General features: G+C 26.3%; 1 protein-coding gene across 1 annotated transcript in view; it reads left to right on the plus strand.

Annotated features, from left to right (window-relative positions):
• The first annotated feature begins 640 nt into the window (after nucleotides 1-640).
• Nucleotides 641-21,830, plus strand: part of E75 (ecdysone-induced protein 75) — a 107,623-nt gene continuing 86,433 nt past the window's right edge. Inside the window, exon 1 of the mRNA XM_074252491.1 lies at nucleotides 641-1,058. Within this exon, the coding sequence (XP_074108592.1) occupies nucleotides 836-1,058 (223 nt within the window). The 5' untranslated portion in view covers nucleotides 641-835. The remainder of the gene's footprint in view (nucleotides 1,059-21,830) is intronic.

A 21,830-nucleotide genomic window follows, 5' to 3' on the forward strand; every position in this document is an offset into this window, starting at 1 on the left:
GTGAAGGGCAGCAACATCCTCTTGTTCCTTTTTTCTCTCATCATTCGCGTGTCTCGGAGTGGGGATACAAGGCTACGCCATTGAGCCGCGTGTACCTCGTTTCATTTCAAAAGTGTCTCTGTCACTGGAACAAACGGAGCTTGCATCGTGTTTTTTATAACAAATTTATTAATTATTAATTTAAATTAAAGTGTAGTGTTTTATACTTAATATAAATTAATTGCATAGTTAGCAATTCTGGATATGGTGAAAATAAAGTTAATATTATGAAAATAAAGTTAGCCGACATCGAAAAAATTAAAAAAATTTTTTACTTAAAAAAAAAATTTTAAAAACTGTCAGTGCAATTTATTAAAAAATTTTTTTAACTTATAATTTAATTAAAAATAAATAATTAATTAAAGCCGACGTCGAAAATATTTTTATAATTTTTTTTTTTTTTTCTTAAAGAAAATTTAAAAAACTGTCAGTGCAATTTTTTAAAAAATAATTTTTAATTAAAAATAAATAAAGTCGGCTAATTTTAGTAAAATTTTATGAGTGAAAAAAAAGTGGATATTTTTTTTTATTTTTGTAAAAATAAAAAAAATAAATTAATTGAAGACTGAGGCGAGGGAAGGACGAATTTAAAGGGTTTGTTGGAATTTAGAGGGTGTAAATTAAACGGAGTGACAATTAATTGCACCCGCGATTTTGCGGGTAAATAACTGACAAAGTGGCTCACACGAGAGAGACGAGCGAGTTGCAGGCGGAAGTGAGGAGTACTGTAAGGGTACTCAATGGATGGTGTCCACGAGGAAATGGTGGACAATCTGCTCGAGATGAGACTGTTTTAATGTCGCCCTCGAGCCCCAATCGCGGATCCAATCAGATCCACGGTACGCAATTAGGACATAGAAGTGTTAGTGGTACTACTATTAATCCGCCAACAAGTGTTGTAGTAAGCTCGACCTCCAGCAGCATGCGGCCTCCACCCCCTCCCCCACCTCCAAGGGCAAGGCCCTCCGCTGAGGGCAAAGGTCATCATGAGGAACCCACCAGCTCTATTCCCGATCTTGGTGAGTTTTTTTTTGGAAAAATGATTTTTTAATTACAATAATTTTAATAGTTATTTTTTTTAATATTTGGTATGAAATTGAGGTAATTCTGAAATTATCCGACATTCTGGATGACAATTTTTTAATTTTATTTAGCAAGAAAATTTGTGAAAAAAAATTATTTTCAAAAAATTGCATTTTTTATTTTTGTAAATTTTTAGATGACAATTTAAAAAAAAATTTTTTTTGCCATAATTTATTTGTTATAAAATTTTTTAAATTATTAAATACATGCTGCATTAATTTTTATTAAAGTTAGCCGACATAGAAAAATTTTAAGAATTTTTTATCATTGAAAAAATTGTTATTAAAAAATAAAAAAAAATATTTCATTTGTAAAAAACTTTAAAAACTATTAGCGCAATTTTTAAAAAATATTTAATTAGTTATAATTAAATAATTAAAAAAAAAAAAAACACTTTAGTCTTTAAATGGCTAACCAACATGCGAATTTGACAAGTAATACTCTTTCTCACTTTCTGATAACTTTCTCGATTGATGGATATTTCACATATTCTACAGACTTCTACAGACTAAGTTTTTTTTATACCATCGATTCATCATTAGACCATTTAAACGTCGAACAGATCCTGTTTTTGTCTAATCTTATCCTTATTTATACAAAAAAAGAAAAAAGTAGGGAAAGAGACAGTTTATTTATTAAATAAATTTTTCTTAAATTTGTTATTAAAAAAGTTAATCCAATTAAAGCTTATGAAACAATTCGTATGATTTTAAATATATTACATTGTTATTGTTTGCGTATCATATGTTTACATTGTATTATTATTATTATTTTAAAAGATTTTAGATGATTAGATTAGATTCTTCGTAGCTTCTCAAGAATTTTCAAATTCCCTAGCAAAGAAATAATCTATTTATAATTTTTAATTATAAATCAACAGTGTAACTTTTGGAGCAGATATTAAATTGATTAATTATAAATTTATTTAAAAAAATTTACATTTTTTAAAGATTAGACAATTGTATTATTAAATTTTAGAGATTTTTTGTAATATTTATTTATAATAAATATTTCATTTATAAATCATCAGTCATATCTCGAAAACATATCTACTATTTTAATATTAATTTCCATGATCCAATAAATAAAGCAAAAATAATAATAATATAAAGAGTCAATCGTCACGTTAAATAAAATTAATTTTCTTAGTGTTATTACAAAGTTGCAGACTGACTGTAAATATTCCAAACACTATTTCAAAAAATTATCTCATTGTTTATTTACATAACACATGAGTCCTGTGTAGAACAAGGATTTTTATGGCTTAAAACAATATATATAAAGTATATGAACTTGGTCTAATAATTAAATTGTACAGGCCCTGCAAAAAGCTTATTTTTATTGTACTTTGTCAAGATAATTAAGAAATTTTCTTGTATTTTAAAGAGATAATCTGGATCCAAGAAAATTATTTTAAAGACAGCTAGTTGTTTTGTTTCAACAATTTTTTTGCCTTGAATTTTATCATCTTGACTTAAGAACATGCAGTACAGTCTGATGTCGGTAATTCAGTCTGGAGCAGTGACAACAAATGCCAATTGAATATATCGGTTTGTTTATTTGAAAGAGATGTAAAATCCACTGAAGGAGTTTATCAGACTGACTGTAAATACTCTAAACACTGCTTAAAAAAATTAAACTAGATAATTTATTTTTGGCACTCTCTTGCGGTTTACATCAAAGTATAGCAAATTAAATTTTTTGTTGATAATTAGTTTTCTACCCTAACCTAGCTGCATATTAATAATTCTGTCTTATAAGTTATCTAAACTAAAATAAAGAATAACCAAAAAATTAAATCAATCTCAAAGATTATATTGGTTGTACGTTTATTAGTAATTACTTTTAATTAATTTTACTTGCGAACACTGCCTATTTATTTATCATTTAGTTATTTTTTTTTTTTCAATGATTAAATTTAAAAATAAAAGAATGAATTTACGAAGGACTATTATTCACGTACTCCTGCTAAGTTTAATGATTTTTTATTCAATAATTACTTGGTCAAAAAGCGTCCTAGTATCTTGTTCAAAATTTAAATAAAATAAAATTAATCTGACAAACAGAGAAAAGCTCTTCGTTAATAAATTTCCGGGCGTAAAATTACTCAAGTTGTTCTGAAGGTTGCCATTGAAATACTAAAGGAAGTTTAGATTAACAAACAGAGGGTTATATTAATTAGTATTTTCGATATATTGCTCATGAGCAATCTCATTGAAGGTTGATGAAATAAAATAGCTAAATAATTATTATTCAGTTTTGTTTTCTCTTTTAATTTTAGATTTAAATTAAAATTAAAATTATTATAGATATATTTTAATGACTAAATAAATATCTTACACCTTGACCGTTAACATTAAGCGGAAAAAAAAATATTGCGGGATACAAGAGAGAGAGAGAGAGAGAGAGAGACAAAGTGACAAAGTGACAGTAAAATAACAAAACTGAAGAATATGAGACTGAATTTTATCAGTCTGTTGACTGTTGTTAACCAGATGCGTTTGACCGACTCTGCCGCTTTGAATTCTTGGTAAAATTCCGGAATAAAAAATGAAGAATTTTTAAGCCTTAAGGAGACTAAAAGGTCATCTTTTATTATATGATGTGATACAAGATACAAACCTTGAGAGATATAGATTAACGAATGTTTAGCCAACGTATATGTTTTATTTTATTTGAGTCGAGAGGAAAAATTGTTATTTATTTATTTTAAAAATATTTCTTTTTATTTATTTTAATAACAATTATTTCATATGTCACGCATCATAACACGATAACGGTAATTAAAAATGATAACAAATATTTTTATTTATGTTAATAATCGTTTAAAAGATTTTTTTATTAAAAAAATAATTTATGACGGACTTTTTGAAACCGATGATCATGACCTCGGGCAATGATGAGACTCGTGTGAACTTGAGACTTCAGTCCTCGATATAATTATACTCAACCATTTATATGTGCACTGTGTTTATTTATATATATACACGAGTTTTAATTCAATACCCATTGTTGGGATTTAATTTAATAATGTTATTCATAATTCATAATATTGTTAGATTTAAGGACGTTCATGCGCTATTCTTCAGTCAAATGAGTACTGAATTATTGTGTGAAATTAATTGGACTATTTAGAAAAAAATTTTTTATTTTTAAAATTCATTAAATTTTAATTAATAATTTTTTTAACTTTTTAGAATACAAAAATTTTTTAAAATTGCAATTTTCCAGCAATTAAATTTTTTTTTGTAAATTTTTGTTAATTACACGATAAGAACAAGATGACACTGGATATCATCGTAGATTATACTGAGTGAAAAAAATTTTTAGATAGTAGCTAGTATAATCTACATTACAATGAGTATAATCCAGATTATAATAAGTGTAATCCAGATATCACCCAGTATAATCTAGATTACAATGAGTATAATCCAGATTATAATGAGTATAATCCAGATTACAATGAGTATAATCCAGATATTACCCAGTATAATCTATATTATACTAGTTACTATCTGAAATTTTTTTTCACTAAAGATATCACTGAGTATAATCTGGGATGATATTCAGTGTTATCTTATTTTTTCCGTGTAGGCTCTTTAAAAAAAAATTTTTTATTTTTAAAATTCATTAAATTTTAATTAATAATTTTTTTTAACTTTTTAGAATACAAAAATATTTAAAAAAAAAAAAATTTTTTTTTTGACAAGAAATTTCACTTATTCCAACAAAATTAATTCTCTTGTTTTAAGAAATACGTATCTTGATCCAATAAAATTTATTTAAGTTAAGAAAATCTTCTTTGAGAAAATTTTGAGAAAATTTAGCCTCTTGATAAATTTTTAGTAAAATTTTTACTAAACTTTAACTTTTAGCCTCATCATCATGTAGAGTTTCATTTTCTTTGGAAAGAAACACAAAAAAAAAAAAAAAAAAAAAAAAAACAATGTAATTTTTATCGTAATTGACTGTGCGATTAAGTGTTATCTTATTAAAAAATAATTTGATTTATATTAATTGAAATTTTCGATTAGATAAATCATGCGTCAATTCGGCTTGTAAAAGAAACAACTAATTTTAAAAATATTTATGATTTTTATAGCAACATATTAAATGATATGATATATAGTACATGCGCGTTGTGTGCGTGCGCGTGTGTGTATAATTGAAAAAAATAAACAGCTGACTCTGTAGACTCTGTAGACTCTGTCCTTGCGGCTCAACTTTTAAAACATATTCGACCCACGTATAGGACAGTTTTCGGCTTCTCATGGTCACGGTCGTGTCTAACGTCATCGTTTATCGTTATAAATACAGAGGTTCATTCTGCTATACTTTCAATCTCCTCTTTGTTGAATGAAATATTATTTCGGAATCTGATAAATACTTAATACTTATCGGAGAATTTTTATTTTTTAATTATTTATGTTAGGTATGATGAGAGGATGTTATTTTTATCCTAGCAATGAAAAGGATTTTTTTTTATATTAAATTTTTAAAAAATTTTTAGATGTAGAAAAAATTATTTCGGTGTATTTTCTAAAATTTTTTAATAGAAAAATTTAATTTAATTTTTGAATACTAAAAAAAAATTAAATTTTTCCAATGTTAACATAGGAATTTTTCCAATGGTAACATGGGAAATTTTTTCTTTATTAACATAATAGAAATATCCATGTGAAATAGGAAAAATTCATTTATGACATGAAAAAAATTTTTTTTTCAATTGAAAAAAAATAGAAACCGAAAAAACACCATTATGAAATTTTCAGGATATTTATAGAAAATGTCAAAGTTTCATGTGAAAGAAAAAAAAAAGAAATTAAAAATGTTTATCATCGAGAAATTTGGAGTTTTTTCGGAAAATCTAAAAAATAACGATGAAGATAGGCTTGAATAATTTTTTTTTATATTTTTTCCCAAAAAGAACATTTAATAAAAAAAAATTTTGAAAAAAAAAACGTCCCGATAAGTCAATTTTTAAAAAAGTTATGGCAATTTAAGCCACACCGTCCATAATCTGCTGAATTTTTAATTATTTCGAAATGTAAAGCAAAATTTGAAAAAAATTTCCTCGAATTTTTTTTATCACAAACCGACTATATATCACTGTTTTACTTTCAAATTATCTGAAATTCCTCGAATGAGAAAATTGCTATGTAAATTTGTAATTATTAAATTAAGTTACATAAATTTTAGTGATAAATGAATTTTTCCTATGTCACATGGATATTTCTATCATGTTAAAAAAGAAAAATTTCCTATGTTAACATTGGAAAAATTTCTAAGTCAATATATGAATTTTTCCTATGAAAAAATAGGAAAAATCCCTATGTTTTTTTTATCATTAACTTTAAAACAATATCAATTAAAATTATTTTTTGAAAATTACCGAAATTATCTGTTTAATGGTGTACAAATTGCTTCGGCTATTTAATTAAAAGGTTATTACAAATTTTAAGATTCAATGATTGGACTAATTAAATTTTTTTTTAGTTTATATATATGAAGAAATAATTTTAGAATTTTTTATTTGGACAAAAAACAATTTTATCTCAAAATAAAATATTATTTTTGATTTTCTATTCGCAATTAAACAATTTACTCTTCATTATTATAATGAACTTTCTAATGGTGAATAAATCCATATAAATGCTTGGAAAGTACGATGATTAGTAGCCTCGATTAAGTCTGGAGACATGAGATCGCGTGTGGGATTTAATCGTCGTTGCAAAAATGAAAAGTTAAAAGTTAAGATAAAGATAAAAACATTTATGTATTCGTATGAGCATGAGCTGATCGTCTATTCTCTTCTCGTCATTAAATTAGTACATATATCGTCAGATTAAAAAAAAAAAAAAAAAAAAAAAAAAAAAAAAAAAAGAGTACATAAAAGGAAAATCACGTTTACCTTCGTACTACTGAGTTTGCGTGAATAATGGACCCGACAACCCACATATGGATCTTCCTTCGATTTATTGAAGAGAAAAACGTCCTATCCGATGATAAGCTATAGTGGTTGGTAGCTTTTATCGGATGTTGTGTCTGGTTTCCCCACTACTCGACAATCGAGACTTTTTCGAGGGCAACAGGGCCCGTTCATAGGCGTAGAAACGCTAAAGAATCTTAAAATCCCTCGTGTGTCTTCATATTATTCACACAATATATTATTTCATGCATGTAAGATGAGTTGCAGCTAGCTTGTTGTTTATTTGTGTATTTTTATTACTTTTACTTTTCACTATCTCTATTTATATTAATAATAACAAAATTTGTCGCTTATAATTACATACTTATGATAGTGAATTTATATACTTTTAATTTTTAATTAAAAATTTTGGAACTTTTGGATGATTTTCAACGAGCTGTTTTTTCAACTCCGAGGAAAATTATCGTACAGCAAAAAAAAAAGCAATTTGTAGCTCCAAGTGTCTACTTTTCAGATATGACCATGAAAATTTTTTATCATGTTCGGGTCTGGAGAAATCCTAAGAAAACCACAAAAAAAAATTTTCCAAATTTTTTCTCGTCTTAAAAAAAATCTACGGGCTTAAAAAAATTTTTTTTCCATTGTTTCGCTGAAAAGCTTTTTTAGAAAATTTAATGCCCTTCAATTTGACGTAATCAAAAAACCTATACGATGATTTGCCGCGGAGTTATCGTCAGTCAAAGCAAAAAAGTACTTTTTCACTTTGACAATCTATAACTCTGGAAATAATGATCGTATAGAAAATCGAAGGACGGTTTTGAAAACTACACAATATTCTCTATAAGATACTGTGAATAGCTTTTGTCAAAAAAATTTTTTTTGAATTGAAAACTTTAACTGAAAAAACGACAAAAATTCGCATAATTAAGGATATTTGGATAACTTGGTATAACTTTGGATAAAATGGATGAACAAAGGATATCGTCGGTAATTTTTCAACCTCCAAGTGTCCCCTAGAATCCCTGAAAAATTCAAAGCGCTGGGATTTTTTTTTTCATAGTGCCCCGGAGCTTCAAATTCTTTGTTTTTGCAAAAATTACCATTATGAGCAATTTTTCGATTTTTATTCATTTCTTCAATGAAAAAATTTTTTTTCTCAAAAATCTTCATTTTTCCAATCAAAGAGATTAATTTTTCAAGAAATTTGATAAAAAAAAAATTTTTTTTCAAAAATTTTTCCAAAAAAAAAACAATTAAAATAAATCAATTTTTCAATTTTTTATTTTATTTCAAAAAGGTGACGCCCCACTTCTGTATAATCACCAAATATTTCTCTAATTAAAAAAGCAATTAATTTTATAATGATAAAAAATTCAAAGTAATATTCTGGTCCTCCCATTAACGAAATAAACTTGTAATTCTTCAACCCTGAGTTATGTGACAAGAGTTAGAGTGGTTAAGCTCGGAAAAACGACAATGTGCTTGCAAGTGGGAGTACAAGAATAAAAGAAGTAGATTTACAGCGAGGGTGTATTCGTATACGCGAACTTAAGGGGGACTAGGCCATTCCACCTTTGCAGTATGCAGGGGTCATTGCGAGACACTGAACCCTCCACTTACTGTATTCTATATACCATAAACTACCCTCTACTCAGTTCTTACCACTTTGTTCCTTTTCACTGTTCTTTGTGCTTTGTCTACTATTTTTATTTTTATATTTTCAACAACCCTCACTGTCATAGATTTCTAATAATCTTTACTGGATTACATAAATTCATTGCAGTCTTCGATAAAATTTTATTCAAATCAAATAAAATATTTCAAAAATTTTGATGATCAAAATTTTAATTAATATTAATAATTAATTAAATTATTATTTATTTATTTATTTATTGCAAAAAATTAATTAATGGATTACATCAAAAGAGATTTGAAAAAAATTTGGGGGCTAGTGACGTTATAAGTGAGTCAAAGCAGCCGAGCATACAAGCGACAAGTAAAGGGAGACAGAATTAATGCCAGCGGTCCAAAGGGTGGTGTAGAGTAAGAGGGGTTGTCTGGTTAACGCGATCCCAGACTCATAGTCACGCTTTACTCAGCACAACTTTAACAATGCCGGCCGTACTACGCAATGTACCAATTAGCACTTGCTTTTGTAAACTCTTTCGCTATTTGATATAGAAAGATGTGTTATTTATTTATTTTCAAGTTACATTTTTTTTTTTTTAATATAATAAATTAATTAATATAAAAATTTTGTTTTTTTTTTTTTAATTTTTTTTTGGTCTTTTTAAAAATTTTTTTTTGTTTTTTTTTTTAGTTTCAAAAATTTGCATGCGTTGGTTTCTAATACGTAAATTTTCACCAAACCGATATTTTACTGCAAAGTGGAATAGACAATAAACCTATAATATTATTAAACTTGTCATTCTTAATAATGCGGTATTTGATTTATTAATTTATCTTCAATCTCTGAAATTTAATTTTAACCCTCTGTATTCAAATCTCAGACAGATATATATATAATATCAATTTAACTAGTTGCTCTTCCAAGGGTTTAGCTTTTTATAAATATTTAAATGTTATCTGCACACTGAGAGAAGGATTTAGTACGGAGTACTAAATTGAGTAACTAAATTTTTAATCATTTATTTGGGAGAAAAAAATATTTTTTACCAATCAATATTATTTGTTTCAGTTTAATTAATCATTTCTTTACTCTAAATAAATTATATTGATATAAACAAAGCTTTATTACATGAAAATAAATATTTGTTTTCACCAAATAATATTTAATAAATCGCGACCCAAATGCCAAAAGGGCGTATAAAATTTTTTTATTTTTTACTAATTGCTTTAATTAACACTTTCTAATTCTAAATATAAAAAAATAAATTTCCAAAGCCAAAAGGGCGTATGTTTTAACTTATACGCCCTTTTAGCCTTAGGACATTGAAAATTTAGTGACCTAAAGCCAAAAGGGCGCATCATTTTTTTTGCCGATTGCTTTGAATTGTCATTTATATGTTACTAATTTTGCTGCATAATTTAAAATATATATATATATTGATTATTAAATTACAAATAGGTATTTTTAAAGGTTATTAAGGTAAAAGACCCAGTTATTGACACTTGCAATTTTATTTTAATTAAAAAAAAACAAATCAACTCTAATAAATTAATAAATATAATTTTTGAATTATAAATTTTAAGAAAATTGCTTTTTTGAGAACATTTGATTTTTTTAATTAGAATAAAATTGCAAGTGTCAAATAACTAGGCCAGTGTCAATAACTGGCTCTTTTACCTTATTACAATTTTAATACGAATTCTGTTTATAATTTTAATTGAAAAAGAAAAAAAAAACAGTTGCGATATCTAACATGGTTGGTGAGTCAGAGGCAAGAAATTCAACAATATTAAATCATCTGGATTTATTTTTTAGAGTAAAATTTTATATTTCAGAGGAAAATTGAAAGTTTTTTTATACGCCCTTTTGGCTTTAGGCTAAACTTTTTCTAAAGCCAAAAGGGCGTATGTTTTTTTATATGCTCTTTTGGCATTAGTACGTTGAAAAATTTTTTTTGACAAATCTTTAGGTTTTGAGCAGTTCTAAGTTGAATGGCGAAAAAAAAATTTTTTATACGCCCTTTTGGCATAAAACTCTATCTAGCTGTTGTAATACGCCCTTTTGGCATTTTGGTCGCGAAATGATTTAGTAACTATTATTAAATATTTGGTAATTAAAGGTTTGTTACTAAATCTTATTTAATAGAACTAAATCCTTTTATTAGTGTTTAGTGAAGCGAATAAATTTTATTCATCTTAATATCATGATTGAATTGTTAATAAACGTTACAAAAATAATTGCCAAAGCCATTAAATGTTCTGACAAAGCTACAATAATTTCCTCGTGAATGTATTTGCAAAGTAGTTGAAACATGATGTGAAAATAGTCTATAATACCGACAACAAAAAAAGTATTTGATGGCCGTAATTTATACTTCAGCAGTACACCTCGTAATTTCCAGAGCCGTTTATTCTTAACTCTTTCACTCCCTTCCAATAGTAGAACGCGTGGGAGTGTAGGGCTAGTCGCGAGTCAGTGCCATTGCACTGCACTGGGTGAGGGTCATTACTCTGAACAAGGCGAGCCGGTGACCTCGGCGCCAACGCCCGGAATCGATCCGACCCCCTCAGACTGGAAGGGATGCAATGCACCGCGACTTTCCTTTTATTGCTACCCCTGACTCTATCCGCGAACCTTCACATTGAAACTTTCTCACATCTATGCACAAGCTTTTCACAGACACTGCTTCTGCCCCTTGCAGAATCTTATGTATGTTTGCTAGCTGTCTGAGAAAGCTCTTCTAGCTTTACCACTTTTTTTTTTTTTTTTTTTTTTTTTTTTCAATTTAGAAAATGTGTTGATTGCAATTTTTTTTTTTTTGATGAATTTTTATGAAAACTTTCTTTTGTTAAAGTGACAATTGTTCGCGAACTTATGAATGTCAAATTTTAATTTAAAAAAAAAATTTTTTTTTTTTATTTTATTTTATTTTATTTTAGTAATTTATTAAAAAAATTTATTTAAAAAAAAAATTGGGCAATGTTTTAATAAGAAAATAATTTGTTTGAAAATTTTATTTCTTAATTAAAAAAATAAAAATTTTTTCTAAGTAATTTTTAGAAAAAAAAAAAAAAAAAAAAAAAAAAAACATTCTAAATTTGGAAAAAAAATAATTTTCAATGAAAATATGCAAGTATTATTTTTTTTAAAAAGAAAGTTACTGTGAGAAAAATTTTAATTTCTTCAGCTAAGAAATGAAATTGTTTAAAATTTTCAAAAAAGTAATTTTTATTACCAAATTACTAATTTTTTTAAAAATGTAAATTTTTAAAGTATAAATTTATTTTTCGTTAAATAACATCATTTTTCTTTTAAAAAATCATAATTTTTACTTAAAAAAAATTTTTAAACTTCAAAAACTGGTAGAAAGATTTATTACCAATAATTTAATTTATTTGAAGACAAATATTTAATTTATAAAATTTTAATAAATATTTTTTATTAAATATAAATAAACCCTTCTATCAGTTAAGAATTTTTTTTTGTTCAAAACACTGCTCAAAATTACAAAAAATCAAAATCAAAATCTTAAAAACTAAAAAATTAATAAAATGTTAAAAAAAAAATAATTAATTTTTAAGTTTCAAAATTTGGATGCAAAAAACATTATATATTTATTTTCCAATAAATATAGTTAAGCATTCAATAACTTATAATTAAACCGGAAACTCTTGAGACAGTAATTGGCGGATATCGATTGTTTGCTTAAAATATCAATCTGTAATTTTTTTCCTGTTACAAAAATATCAAATAAATATTTAATTCATCATAACAATTTTGTTTAAAAAAAAAAAAAAACTTTAATTCATATTGAATAAATTTATTCGTTAAAAATTTATTACAAAAATGGTGACGCAATTCCATTACATCATTATACGTAAAAATGAGAAACATCTGCGTAATCTTCAGTATATATATTATGCGATCAAATTCTCTAACTACGTGACACTCTAAAAGATAAAGATTCATTTTTATATTTATTCTTACAAGAATGATCCATCGAGCATCTGCTCTAGTATTTATTCAGAGACGTAACCCTTTCTTGCGTAGTTATTGAAAACCCAAATAATATATTTCCTCAAACCAGAAATAAAATCCTTACGCCATACAAAAGATATAACTAAAATTATTACAATAAATAGGAAATTCCAGATTTATACATCTGCCGTGATTTTACGTAAACCCAATCCTTTTATTGGAATTTAAACATCTGCTTGAGTAGGTATGAATTTTCTTTAAAAGCCTAGGATAGCATAGCAAGTGTCAATACATTTTGTTGAAAGTAAAATCATCTCAAATCACTAATTCATTCTGTATAGTCACTTGTGGTTTGTGATCAACATAAATGAATAACATTTATATTAAGTTATGGATTAAGTGCGTCGTATGTCATTTAAAGTAAACGTTAAACTTACATCTGTCGATTGCGATGTAAGTAATGGTAACTTCCAAATTTTACGCAACTAATACAGCTGTTCAACTAAGTAACACAAATTTCAAAAATCTGCTCTTGGAATGTTTTTTTTGGTGTCTTAAAAAATTCTTAAAATACACAAAAAGAAAAATTTCTTGAGAACAAAATTCTTGGCTCAAGAAAATTTTCGGGTGCCTGAAAGAAGACCGAAGTTGTGTTTTGGGAGAAGTAAAAATTTTTCGAGAAATTATATTCTTGGTCGAAGTAATTTTTTCTTAATTCAAATTATCATAAATACTTGATACAATAAATTTTTATATTTGATCAAGATTTTTAGATACTTTAGGGAAGCAGCGCCACCTACTTCAGCTGAGAAAAAAATTTTCTCACCTTGAGAAAATTTTTCTAGAGAATATTTGATACCCAATTTATATTATTATTTTAGCATGTAATTATATACATATTGAATGAAAAAAAATTATGAAATATTATTTCATCTTCCCATTTGACATGTTAATCAATAAAAATATTAATCAAAATTTACTTCTATCAAGAACTCAATTTTCTAGAGCAAGAGGCTGAATTTTCTCAAAACAACAAGATTTTCTTGACTTAAAAAAATTTTCTTGGATCAACATACGTATTTCTCAAAGCAAGAAAATTAATTTTGTTGGAATAAGTGAAATTTCTTGTCAAAAAAAATTTTTTTTTCGTTCAAGAAAATAATTAGGAAGAAAAATATTTTCTTGACTCAAGTTCATATATTTTATATCTATTGTTTTGAACCATAAAAATCCTTGTTCTACACAGGACTCATGTGTTATGTAAATAAACAATAAGATAATAAAAACAAGTGTACAGTAGTTGTTAAGTAATATTTCTGCGCCATATTTTAATCAGATACAAAAAGCCTAAGACTGAAAACTCACATCAGGGAATATGAAGAGCTCGTAAAAGCTGAAATTTGAGGGTAATAAATGGAGAAAGACGTCGAACCTCTGTCAAGGTCCTCGGCGTGCAATGATCCCTCTCGGTCACAGACCTTATTTCTTACGTCTTTTGTCTTTGTCTTGACCCTTCTGTTGAAAGTATAAAGAATCTGCGCATGAGCTAATTCAATATGTACCTTTATCTCACTTTTCTTCCACTTATAATAACTAATGCTTTTTTTTTTTTTTTTTTTTTAATAATTATTGACTGATACAATAAAATTGGTAGATCTTTCAGCTTGATACTGATTGGCTGAATTTTATTTGGAAATATTTTTGCTAACTTGACAATTAGATACCGATGATATATCACAAAACTTATTGATGACTGAATTAGATGATTAATACGTTGAAGCGTTTCTCAGCACGATCTGAAAATCGACCTTGGAGAGGAATATCATTGAATCGCGGAAGTAAGAAAGCATGAACTTGCGAAAACCCTCCGAGATATTAGGGTGAAAAAATACGAGGGTTAGATCCGTCGAGCAAGTAACTGAGATACAGGAAATAATTTTGGAACAAAGATTCCAAGAGGGTCAGAATTAAGAGGACGATGTAACCAAATTAACGAGATTTTGTAGAGGGAAATTTTTTTCATGTTTAGGAAGTTGCTTTTTTTTTTTTTTTTTTATTATTATTATTATTATTATTATTATTATTAAAATATTTCAAGATTTATCTTTTTATAAAAATTAGCAACTTTGCAGTCACTGTGAGACTGCTGTGACTTGTGAACTACAAATAACTAAAATTTTGCTTTATTAAATAATAAATTTTGTTTAATTGCATTGTACTTTCTTAAATATTGAATTTTTTAAAAAAACAAGCTCATCCTGATGTTACAATCATCAAGAGCTTTCATTTGAGTACCCACATGCATTTTTATATATATTTAATATATACATATATATAATATATATAAATATATGAAAAATTGATGTGGGTACTCAAATGAAAGCTCTTGATGAGTATAATGTCAAGATGAGCTTATATCTTTAAAAATATTAATAGTTCACAATATAAAAGGTCATTCCTTAATTATTGATATTTTTAAAGATGTAAGCTCATCCCGATGTTACACTCATCAAGAGCTTTCATTTGAGTACCCACATGGATTTTTATATATATTTAATATATACATATATATAATATATATAAATATATGAAAAATTGATGTGGGTACTCCGGGATGAGCTTATATCTTCAAAAATGTCAGTAGATGAGAAGATACAATGTCATTTTTTAATGATTGATATTTTAAAAATTATATAATTAAAATGCGTTATAAATTAATGCAGATTTGTATTAAGAAAGATTATTCGAAATTAAGCTCACCATATTAATATAATATGTTATTTCAGCATTAAATCAGTAAAGGACAATCACGTGGACTTTTGACTTCATCTCTGTCTTGAAATGGAGGCATTCAAGGTTAAACACAAGAATATATTCGAAGGGCTTCAGTTGCCAAGGAAACGATCGTGCTATTTACGATTCCCGACCTTGGCCACGTGTAACATCCCCTCGGAATCTTAGTCTTCACTGTGGTCTCATTTTGTCACCCTTAATATTACTTTTTCGACTTCCCCATTTCATCTTACATTTAGAGAAAGCTCTAAAACATATTTCCCGAATACTTAATCTAAATCATCATCCAGCTATCAAAATTTGTTTCCCTACTTTTGTTTCCATTAATAAGAAAAAATTTATTTAATTTTTATTTTTTATCCACGTAATAATGGTTTAACTTTTAATTTACAAAAAAATAAATTAAATTAACTACAATAATCAAAAATTTCTTTACACGTAGTTTCTAAATTTTTAAAGCCCAGTAATCAAAAGTCATTGTAAATATTTAACTCACTATTAAATACTCGAAAATTTTTGAATGAATTAATTAAATATGAATGAAAAAATTTAAAGATTTAAAAATCAATCTAAAAAATTAAAAAAAAAAAAATTGAGTTGTATTTGACCAGTTAAATTATTAGTTTAGTCAATTTAGAATTTTTTTTTTTTTTTTTAGTAAAGTACGAATAGTTCAAAGTAAATATACAAATATACCTAAATTATATTAAAAAAAAACCTTAGACATAGATCTAACGCTATTCAGGTACTCATTTGACACAAAAGGGTCCAATCCCCTTGAGAGCGGTCTAGTTTGAGCAGTATCTAAAGCAAGAGTTTGTCCTTTACCCAAAAACCCCTTTAATTTTGCTCTTTTTTTCCCAAATATTATTTAAAAAGGTGACCTAAAGAGCGTTCGATTTATCGGCGGTTTCATCGCCCGTGGGAAGTTTCCAAATTTTTAGAAAAGGTTGAAAGCAGATGTGTGTCCTTTTTTTCGAGGCATATTCCTTATTTCAGTATTTTTGTAGGGATGGATCAAAGGTTGCATCTTTATTCTATTTATCTAGGTCGATTCGATCTGTCTGTATAATAAATTCATTTTTTAAATGAAAAAGAGTTGATGTGGGATTTTTCTTTTCTTATGACGGCTTCCGTTTTTCTAGAATTTTTAATATTTTTGACGATTTTTAGATATAAGTTTTTTTATACTTCCGTAAAATTAAACAGAAGTAACTTGTTGATACAATGATTTAAATATGAATAATCTAGAGCTAAATAAAATTTATTTAAATTATGAAAAACTACCAAGATTTTTCTTCAAATTTATTTTTTTTTTTTATTTTTGTCGCTAATTATGACCGACGAATTTAAAAAATTTTTTCTGATTTATTTTAAAATAGCCACAAATTATTAAATCTTTTTTTTTTTTTTCAAATTTAATTTTTTAATTATGTCTCTAGATACATAATTAAGAAATTACCCTGTATCTTGAGAACTTTAGACATTTTTGAAGATATAAGCTCATCCTGATGTTACACTCATCAAGAGCTTTCATTTGAGTACCCACATCAATTTTTCATATATTTATATATATTATATATATGTATATATGAAAAATTTATAAAAATGCATGTGGGTACTCAAATGAAAGCTCTTGATGAGTGTAACATCGGGGTGAGCTTATATCTTCAAAAATGTCAATATTTAAAAATGTACAGTGCAATTTAACAAAAATAAATTTTAAACATTTAAAAAAAAAATTTATGGTAAAGTAATGAATAATAATTTTTTTTAAATTTAGTTATTGGCAATCAATTATTGCGTACACTAAAAAAAAAAATTAATTTGAATCAAAACGAAAAATTCTTTAATCAAGCAAAATTTATTCAAACCAAAAAAAAATTTTTCAAAATTTGTTTAATTTATAAATTTACATACAAATATGTATAAACAATAATAAAATATAATTTCTAATATTTCACGACAAAAAAAATTTCTACAAAATTAAAAATTAAAAACCCGCTTCATTTTTTCCATAACTAAAAATTCCCAGTCATTATTAGTAAAAACTGAGTCATGTTAATTGAATGAAAGACCATTTCTCGACATGAATAGAATTTTTGTCGTTTCCAAAAAAAAAAAAAAAAAAAAATGTCTCCTCGATTTGGCCTGATGTAGCCCAAAACTATTTTAACATCTCACTTTACTTCTCAGTATGATTTTACTGAGTCAGAACAACTACAAACCTTTAACATATCCAAAGATGATGGTTTTAAGCGAACACAACATTGAATTCTACGCTTAACCAGCAAGGTCAAATTTTTTGTGATGTTATATATGCTATTAATAGAGAGCCTTGAAAATAAATAAATTACTGTAAAAGAAAAAACCCATCGATTAGCTTTGGGTATGGATACAAAAGTCACTTAAATTCCTAAGAGCACAAGAAAGAAAGATATTTTTAAATCCTCAAGCTGTCATCAAAATGCAATGTTGCTGGTTGCTCTTTTTCACATAGGCCATCGTGTCTTGTTTATACAGCGTGAAGCCACCCGTGGTACTATACTGCTGAGCTTCACCTTCAAGTCACAGACCTAATAAGGACTGCTATGACCTCGGACCGCAATAAACCTATAATGTTATTTGTACACTTAATTATTCGACCCTAAGGTTAATTTATTATGGTGCAAGTTTGGTAAGTTATTTATGATAACTTCTCACCGGGCACTGTATCAAATAATCTATCTTCAGTTTAGTTTTACAAGAAAAGAAAGTTGTTTTTTTTTTTTTTTTTTTTTTTAAATAGGAGGCTGTGATTTTCATTCTTTTACTCAAAGAAAAAGTGTGAAAAGTCACTGAAAAAATTTCTTTGTTATTATTGAGCAGTAATATACAGAAAAAAAGGTTCACTTGAGTCAAGAAAATATTTTTCTTCCTAATTATTTTCTTGAGCGAAAAAAAAATTTTTTTTGACAAGAAATTTCACTTATTCCAACAAAATTAATTTTCTTGCTTTGAGAAATACGTATCTTGATCCAAGAAAATTTATTTAAGTCAAGAAAATCTTGTTTTTTTGAGAAAATTCAGCCTCTTGCTCCAAAAAATTTAGTTCTTGATAGAAGTAAATTTTCTTGTCTTGAGAAAATTTCTCTCTTGCTCAAAAAAATTAAATATCTTGGTAATAAATTTTCATTAATATTTTTATTGGTTAAAATCTCAAATAAGAAGATCAAATAATATTTCATCATTTTTTTTCATTCAATATGTATATAATTGCACGCTAAAATAATAATATAAATTGGGTATCAAATATTCTCTAGAAAAATTTTCTCAAGATGAGAAAATTTTTTTCTCAGCTGAAGTAGGTGGCGCTGCTTCCCTAAAGTATCTAAAAATCTTGATCAAATATAAAAATTTATTGTATCGAAAAATTTTTACTTCGCCCAAAACACAACTTCGGTCTTCCTTCAGGCACCCGAAAATTTTCTTGAGCCAAGAATTTTGTTCTCCAGTCAAGAAATTTTTCTTTCTGTGTATTTTAAGAATTTTTTAAGACACCAAAAAAAATGCAGATTTTTGAAATTTGTTATGAAAATAAGATGACATTACAACGACAGGCTGCATTCTTAAAAGATTATTTTCAATCTTGCTAACTTAATGACAGAATCTTTAGATAGTACATCTTTACTTAAACTTCGTCAAAATGACCATATGAATCATTTTTTTTTAGTAGGACTATTCTGTAGCTTCTTCCTCTTCAGAACCTTTATCACTTTTTTTTTTTTAAGATATATCTTATCTAATGATAGTATGTTGATAAAACAATCATATATACAACAAAAATTACTATTTTCTAAAGAATTGCTTTTCATATTTTTAGAAAATTTCTGTAAGTATTTAATTTTGATTAAAATAATAAAAATTGCTTTTATCTAGTTGAGTAAATATTGACATTAATTACATATGTTTTTCGGTATAATTCACCGTTTTTTTTTTTAATCATCTTTTATCAAATGTCCCGGACATTAAAAATTTATTTGACTTTAACAATAATCATCCACTACTTTATATTTACTTCGAGCGTTAACATCTTTATATAAACAATAAATTATTATTATTATTGTATTAATGATTGAATTATTTTGCTGGTACTAAACATGTTTTTAAAATTCAATAAGTTGAAATTACATTTTTAAATTTTAACTCTGATTAATTAAAATTTTTTTTTCTCTTTAATTAAATTACATTTTTTGTCCGTCCAAAAATTAAAAAAAAAATTTTTCATATTTGTTGAAAAATTACAAAATTCTTAACACAAAAAATTCCTTTCATTTTAGCCTACACAAAAAAAATAACTTAAATCAAGTAATTAATTTTGAAGAATTTAATTTTTTTAATTTGAGTAAAAAAATTTTCAAATTAAGAAATTTTTCTTGGTCTAAATAAATTTAACTTGATTCAAAGTTGAGCCTTTTTATTAATGTCTTAAAATTATTAGTTAATTTAATTTAATTTTAAAATTAAATTTTTAAAGCATTCAATTTTCCGTAGAAACTCTAAATATTTTTTTACGCTTGCCTACAGTGTCAAATAGTCAATAAATATATTCAATGGGAGTTTCCATGATGCAAAAAAAAAAAAAAAATAAAAATTTTGACTGTAAAATTAGTAAAAAAAATACACTTTGAATTATTGGCACAGCACAGTCGCCATCAAGATGTCGGTGACCAGGGCGTCGATCTTTAGTACGAGACGAAAGATCTCGGCGCCAATTCTTTAAAATCACCTCACGAACACTGCATTGCATGTTGCAGATTTGCTGTTTACTGTATGATTACAGTAAAGGATTTTCTAGCGACTAAATCATGATATAAATTTTGCATATGCACTATTTATTGATCAATCGTGACCTAAATATACTCAAAGAAGTTAAAAACAGCTTCCTAAAAATTTTCTAATTTATTTAGACAATTATTTAATTTATTAAAATTAAATAAATATTTTTTAACATTCAATAAATAATTTATTAAATCCTATGATGTTAAAAAATCATCTATTAACAATTAATAAAGGTTATTATACATCAGTGCAGTTGCTAATAAAATTAAAAAAATTTAGAATTATTACAAGACAAAAAAAATGGTTTAATAAAAAAATATTCTCTTTAAAATTATAAAAAAAAAAAAAAAAAAAAAAAAGATAGAATAAAATGATGTCTCATGGGTTTTTTCCTGCATGAAAAGCAAAGGTAGCCAGACAGGCGGAAAGTTGGCGCAGTTTCTATGGGTGGTGTATGCGGTGCAAGGGTAGTTGAGTGGCGGTCGTCATGGTAACCCCGACAGCTAACCATACGCTGCACCCCATCAAGGACCTTGAACGAGAATCGAAGGGCACTGCTCGGGGGTATAACTTTGAGACAACGGCCTAGGACTATATTCCATTATTATTTCAATGGAACATTTATATAACACGTGAATTTCACCTATTTCTGCATAATTAATCACAATTAATAAAATATCCATTTATATTTTATTTTATTCCGAAAAAATTTTAACTTTAAAGGTTCTCATTCAAAGCTGTATGAGCATAGGCCTATGAAATACTCGCAGAACTAGAATTTATATATATTTTTAGAAAATTTTTTAGAAACTAGAAAAAAGAAAAGCGAAATTGTCGGAGATTATTTTTTTATTAATTTACGAAAGCTAATTGCGGGCTTCTAAAGCTTTCAAAGTTGCAATCTATCGATTCTGCGGTTGCTATGACGACACCCACACTCATATGAGCTTTCGGTGAATTTCCATGTTCCATTACATGTCAAATGTACATTTGTTTGATTTAACTTCTTCTGTCGTATTAAATATTAAATATTATTCTTTGTATTCTGGATTAATTCATTATTTTTGTTTAATTTGTAACTTATCGATGATAATTTGTTACACATAAATTATTACAGATATTAATATTAAACTTATTCAGCTCAACAAATACACTACAGTTCCATCTCTTCCAAATTTTTAAATAATACTTTTTTTATATATATGTACTTTCGAAAAATGTAAAAAAAATTTTTTACAAAGAAAAATGATTTCTTCATGCAATTTTTTAGTAATAATTTTTTAAGCTTAGTTTATTTTTCAGGAAAAATAAAAAAAATTGTCAAATAAACGGAAAGAACAAGATGACACTGGATATCATCCCAGATTATACTCAGTGATATCTATGGCGAAAAAAAAAAATTTCAGATAGTAGCTAGTATAATCTGGATTATACTGGGTGATATCTGGATTATACTAATTATAATCTGGATTATACTGTGTGATATCTGGATTATACTCATTATAATCTGGATTATACTTAATGCTTTTTCAAAAATTAAATTTGTTTTTAAAAAAT

This window comes from Cotesia typhae, unplaced genomic scaffold (assembly GCF_013202065.1).
Source record: "Cotesia typhae breed Kobodo isofemale line unplaced genomic scaffold, CoteBio_Ctyphae scaffold_121, whole genome shotgun sequence".
NCBI classification, from domain to species: Eukaryota; Metazoa; Arthropoda; class Insecta; order Hymenoptera; family Braconidae; genus Cotesia; species Cotesia typhae.